Source organism: Phaethon aethereus, assembly GCF_964289735.1.
Source record: "Phaethon aethereus genome assembly, chromosome: 18".
In the NCBI taxonomy this organism is placed as follows: Eukaryota; Metazoa; Chordata; class Aves; order Phaethontiformes; family Phaethontidae; genus Phaethon; species Phaethon aethereus.
In genome coordinates, this window is record NC_138594.1 from 10,704,117 (window position 1) to 10,710,116 (window position 6,000).

The window sequence follows — 6,000 nt, forward strand, 5'->3', positions numbered from 1 at the left end:
TGACAGTTCCTCCAGCACGAAGTTTCTCAGTATTTTAAAATACGTTATACTATGGACAATATTCCGAAGAGATTGAACTCTGCTTCCCTAAAGATTGCTCCAAATTCAGAAACTCTCTCCAGCAAATGGAATGCTCTCGAAAAAAATTAACCTAAAAAGGCTGTCAAAAATCACTCACATCAATTCCTGTTCAAACACTGTTGCAAAGACGATGCTGGAGCTCTAAGAATTGCTTTTAAAAACAATGAGTGCAGCACAGGCACTTTCTCAGCAGCACATATTTTACCAAGGAAACGGAGACAGTATGAGCAAGACATATGGAAAGAAAGAATGAAATCATGGCCTGAATCTCAGAAAAGTCCTTCTCTAACGTGTTTACATTTGTTTTGAAAGATTTGTAGACGAAAGTCACCCTTCACAACCTGTGATGCGTATGCAAAATACACGTATATTGTCCAAGAAAGAGGCTATGGCATACACCGCCTGAGTTTTTCATAGCAGAGACACCCGTTTGTGTATTCTCCATACGCAGCTACCTTCTTCCATGGTGTGAATATAGGCTCACACGCCTGTAAAGACTGAGAAGACCAATCGTCCCTTAACCCACCTCCTTCTGCCTGTGGATATAACCTTCAAGGCAGGTCATGTCTGATATTAAAGCGATAAAACATTTGCTCTTCGACAAATAAAACTTTGGCAATAGCATTTGAATATAACGTCTGCATTGTATTTAGCTTATTACAACTAGCGGTGGTTCTAGGGCTTCACAGCTTTGTTTTGAGAGTACTAAAGAATATTCATTCTTTTTGGATGAGCCATGGATTTGCAGTATTGATGGATGGCAGCCTTCCTTTATTTGCTTGCCTCAAACATTTGTATAAGCATTTTTATTTTGTTTTCAAGAGTATCCATGGAAGCAGCGCACGCGCGTGCTGCAGTTCCCATGTTTGTGCTCATTCATCCGAGCCAGAAGACTTGCAAATAATTGTGCAAATGTGCGTTTGTGCAAGTTTTCAAGTCATAAATGATTTACTCGGTCCTTCCTCCCGATTATAAATGTTCCAGCCACCCAGTCAGGAAGGACGCATGGCTCCACGTGAATAAAATAACCAACTGCACCACTTGAAAAGTAAATGGCAAACCGCGGAAAGCAGTAGACACAATGGGTTCAAAGACATTAATATGCTGAAGTGTTTAATAAAATACCCTGCGAATAAATTTAAATTACAAGTACATTACTTGATTTCATATCTTGATGTCACAGGGCCTGCAGAGCTCTCTATTGTGAGCAGGCCTATTAACTTCAGCACGATTGTTCACCAAGATAAGCTGTTTCAGTGGATAAAGCGGTGTTTTAAAAATCTTTCTTTTTTTCCTAGGCAAGTATCTTAATAGCAGATCCTCCTTGTGCGTAAGACTGTGCAAGGCTTACGTAGTCGTGCTGCTCATTTACTACAGGAATAGAGGCTGCTGGAAAATTATGGTGGCTTAATCTCTCTTTCTCAGGTTAGCTTGACCATGAAAGGATTATTCATAAGACACAGCATTTGGTGTGTTTGCAAGACTTTCATCACCCTGACAGTGACCCCCAGCTTGTGACAACTACTGCAGCTCCAGCGTGGACATGGGACGTAACAGCACTCACTTGAAATGGGGCTGATTTTCTCTTATTATTAATTTGTGGGTTGGGGCGCAGATTTCAGGTGTGGATGCCGTGGCCCCAAAACCCCCAAAACCCGCTTTGCCAGGGAGCCGCTGGGCCATTTTCCTGCAGAGGCTCAGTCAAACAGCATCCACTTCTGCTATGTGCACATTCAGACCAAGAATTATTTTAAACAATTTCCTACCTGAGGCAATCGCCTTGGATATATGTTTTAAAAATCCATGCAGAAATACTGCTATTGTTTAAAATCCACTCAGTAAGCCTCCTACCTCCACCTTTGACAAACACGCTAAAAGAACAAAATTGGGATTATAGAGGCAAGAGCTTGACTGATGTATCATTAATGCTACTTCTTGAGTGACTAAACTCCATAGTAGTGTCGACTACTAGTACTGAAACATGATTTCATCCTCACGACAACTGCAGCTCCAAAGATAACGTGCTGATCCCTAAAGAGCATCACTCCAGTTAGCATTACGATACTAATTTGTTGTAAAATGTTGTCTCTAAGAAGAAAAACAGGAAAACATTGAGGAACACCTAATAATTTGGTTAGAAGCTTATTCTTTTCCATTCTGTTTCAAAAATTTTGTTTGAAATCTTGGAATTGGGGATACTGAACAGGTGACTTCAAAATCCAGCATACAGGTTGTTTTATGGATATAGTTGAGAAACATTTTAATGGAAAATTTCAACTGATCCACAACTTACTTCACGAAATGCTTTATTCACATCAAAAGCAATTTAAGAGGCTGCTCAAGGTATTTTCAGCTTTTGCACATTTGCGTCTTAGATCCGTTTTTTTTGAGATGAGTGAAATGGTGCTTAAGACCATTAAAATAAATTATGTAGGTTTTTATAATTATTACTCCAAAACACAGGAAGAGTTCTAAAAATAGGTTTGAAGCCAGACCATTTAATCACATATAAAAATCTGTAACTGAAATTATTTTCTTGCTGCCTATTTCCTCAGCGTTGCAACTATTACGTTGATTTTACTAAAAGACCCATCCACACCGCATGAGTGATGCTCTGAAACAATCAAGAGGGCATTGTTTTAAATCAGCTTCTAGAAATGATTTTATTATTTTATGATACAAAGGAACCTTTCCATGTGGAAATCAAAGTCCCATGATATGGTTTAAAACATGAATATTTTAATGTTATCTATAGATTTTGTCCTACAAAGACAGAACATACTGAAAATGTAGGAGAGAATGTAGCCTCTGTTCCTCATATCTGTGAACAGATGACAGTTTTCTCAAATTGCCCATTCTTAGCACATATTTGACAACTTTAAATTTTGTTACTTCGTAATTTGATTATGAGCATTTGCATTTTGAGCAGGAAAGCTCAATTGCCGTTGGATAGATGGGTCCCATTAAATGCTTTTTTGTCCCCTGAACTGATGAGGATTCAAGGGCCACCTGCACAAAACTGCTGGGTGCAATTCTTCAGCAAAAACCCTTGGAAATAAAATCTGCCCAGGAAAGCACAGGCACTGCCTCAGTGACGCCATGAGACCGGAGATCTGTGAGCATCACCAGGCATTACCGGGCACTGTTTGCTACGCTGCCCATTTCTCACAAATTCACTGACTTTGTCTTAAAAATGAAGTTCTCACTTAAGCCCAGTTTAAATAAGGGGGAAAATCCACCAGTTTCAGTCAAAGTTGCACTTAATTTCTATGAATGAGATTCCTGGAAGACCATGAAGAAACCCAGACTTCGGGAAACTCTGGGATTTCTCCCAGACATGACTGGCCCTGTCCAGAAGAGCAAGCTCAGCAGCTCAGCAACTCCCGGAAGATGCAAACTAACATATTTTCCGTGGAAAATGAACACTCAAGACACTAGAACAAGCTCAGCGAAGATCACAAGATTTGGTGCAAGTGGAGGATGCTCAGCACCTCTCAGGCAAACTCTCAGATGGCAAGCCCTCATTTTCCAGGTGTCATAAAAGCCCACACTGGGAGTTAGATTTCCTTCAGGAGTTTGAAAGCCGAGCATTATTATTACCTGTAAACCTCCACATTTCAGTAATTCTTTCTTTCTTTCTTTATTGTCTAAAAATCTTTTCTTGTCCTACAGCCATTCTATGTATGCATACCATTACTAGTTAGCCAATCTGATATTTTAAGAGAAAAACGATGTTAGGCTGTAGCCTTAAATTGTTAACAAAAGCAGATGAGAACAGATGTGAGGATAACCTCACATGCCACAGCCTTTTCTGGGGCGAAGAAAGCCCTCCAAACACAGCTGCTAGACTCTGAGCTGGGCTCGTCTGGGCTGAGCTGTCTGTCAGTTAGAATGAAGCAGGAAACCAGGTTTGTAAAGTTCACGTGTGCTAAGTTGTGCCGGTGGCGTGAGGAGCGCTGCAGCCGATACGCCAAGCGCACTACTGCGGGAAGAAAGGCTCCAGCGTACCCCCCGAGCCACAGAGCAGCTCAGCAAAAGTCAGCGGCTCTCCTCTACGCTCTCCCCTTCACCCAGCCTCGCTGAGGCCCTGTTAGCTGCTGGCGCGGAGGGCACGGACCCCGCAGGCGAGGGGCTTCAGAGCCACCACGGCCCTGGCCCCCGCCGCCAGTGCCGGCCGCGGCGCGTGTCCCTTTCCTGGGACGTGTGGATTTCCCACGGTCAGAGCTCTGCGCTCTCGCTGACAGATGTTGTTTCCCATCTGGGCTTTCTGACCTGCTGTGCCAAATCCTCTGAACACTCCTGTGTTTCTTTGTCCCGGTAGTCGCCCGCCGCGCCTTCTCTACAACTCCATTTTCAGAGAGGGAGCCACATGTTTGGCCTCTGCAGGGAACGGAGTGTCCCGCTACCCAACCCAGCCACTACCACACGTATCTTTTTATCTGTTAATATTATTCAGCCTGACCCTTGGGCCGTATTAAGTAACCCCGAGTCCACACTGAAGCACCTGAACAGCAGCAACATCATCTTCAACCAGGTTCCCGGTGTCTGAGGGTAGATGGGGAGGAACTTGGGTTTCCGCTGTCCTGCCCGAGAGCTGTGGCTGCGCCCCGAAGCCCCGGGGGGTCCCCAGCCCCGAAGCCCCGGGGGGTTCCCAGCCCTGAAGCCCGGAGGACTCAGATGCTCCCTGAAAAGCCCCGAACCCGCCAGGAGCCCCCCAAAGACCTAAAGCCCCGGGGTCCCTCAGCCCCGGGGCGGTGGGGGGCCCGGAGCGAGGTCGCCCCTCTGGGCAGAGCTCCCCCGGGCAGAGCTCCGCACCCCGCCGCCCGGTTCCCATGGCAATCTCGGAGATGCCGGTTGCCACGGTAACGCCATCCTCCTCCTCGGCCGTGTCCGAGGCAGCGGCGCGGCTCCGGCTCCGGCTGGGCTCAGACCGGCGGCTCCGGGCGCGCAGCCGGTCCCCCCAGGAAGCTGCTCCCCCCGCACCCCCGGTACCTTCGAGGCAGCAGATCCTCCAGAGCCCCGAGTGCGTGAGATCGCCCCGCGCCCGCCGCGGCGGCCCCTGCGCCTCGTCCGCCGTGATGTTGGTGCCGTTGCAGATGTGGGCGCTGGAGTAGAGCCAGTAGTCGGTGCCGATGGCGATGGCCATGAGGCTGAAGGCGGCGAAGGCGCCCACCGTGGTCAGCAGCATCTGGACGCCACGGTCACACCACACCATGGTGCTTCATAGTCCCCGCACGGGCGCGGGGGCCGCACGACACCGCCCGACACCGCCGCCGCCGCCGCGGGAGGCAGCCGAGTCACGGGGCGGGGGGCGGAGGCGGAGGGGGGGGGGGGAGGCGCCGCGCCCCGCCCCGGCCGCGGGAGGGGCCGCCCGGGCGCGGACCCCCGGGGAGGGGCAGAGCCGCCCGGCCCCCGACGTGCTGCCGCCCCGCCGGGGAGAGCGCGGCCCGCGGCCCCCGCCCCGGCCGCGGGAGGGGCCGCCCGGGCGCGGACCCCCGGGGAGGGGCAGAGCCGCCCGGCCCCCGACGTGCTGCCGCCCCGCCGGGGAGAGCGCGGCCCGCGGCCCCCGGCCCGGCTGGGGCACGGCTTTGCTGCCCGCGGCAGGAGCGCGGAGCCGCGCCCGGCCCGGGGCTGAAGGTGCGAGCAGAGCCCGGCCGGCAGCTCCCTGGAGGCCGGGAAGGCGCTGCCCGCCCGACGGGCGCAAAGCTCCGAACCGGCACCGCCGCCCCGGGGGCGGGTCACGCGCCCCTTCTGCGGCCCTGGCAGTCACCGCAGGAACGGTGCCCGCGGCGGTGGGGACGAAGCGTGGCGACCCCGAGGGGAGCGCCCGCCTCGCCGGGGGGGCTGCTGCGGGGCCGACGTGGGGTTTAGCCGTGGTTTCCTCCCGCGGCCTCGCTCCGCGGTGGGTTGCGCAAGGAG

General features: G+C 50.9%; 1 protein-coding gene across 1 annotated transcript in view; it reads right to left on the bottom strand.

Annotated features, from left to right (window-relative positions):
- Positions 1 to 5,296, bottom strand: part of CACNG4 (calcium voltage-gated channel auxiliary subunit gamma 4) — a gene marked incomplete at both ends in the record, with an annotated part of 40,091 nt that extends 34,795 nt beyond the window's left edge. Inside the window, one exon of the mRNA XM_082008101.1 lies at positions 5,074 to 5,296. Within this exon, the coding sequence (XP_081864227.1) occupies positions 5,074 to 5,296 (223 nt within the window). The remainder of the gene's footprint in view (positions 1 to 5,073) is intronic.
- Between the last annotated feature and the right edge of the window lie 704 nt (positions 5,297 to 6,000).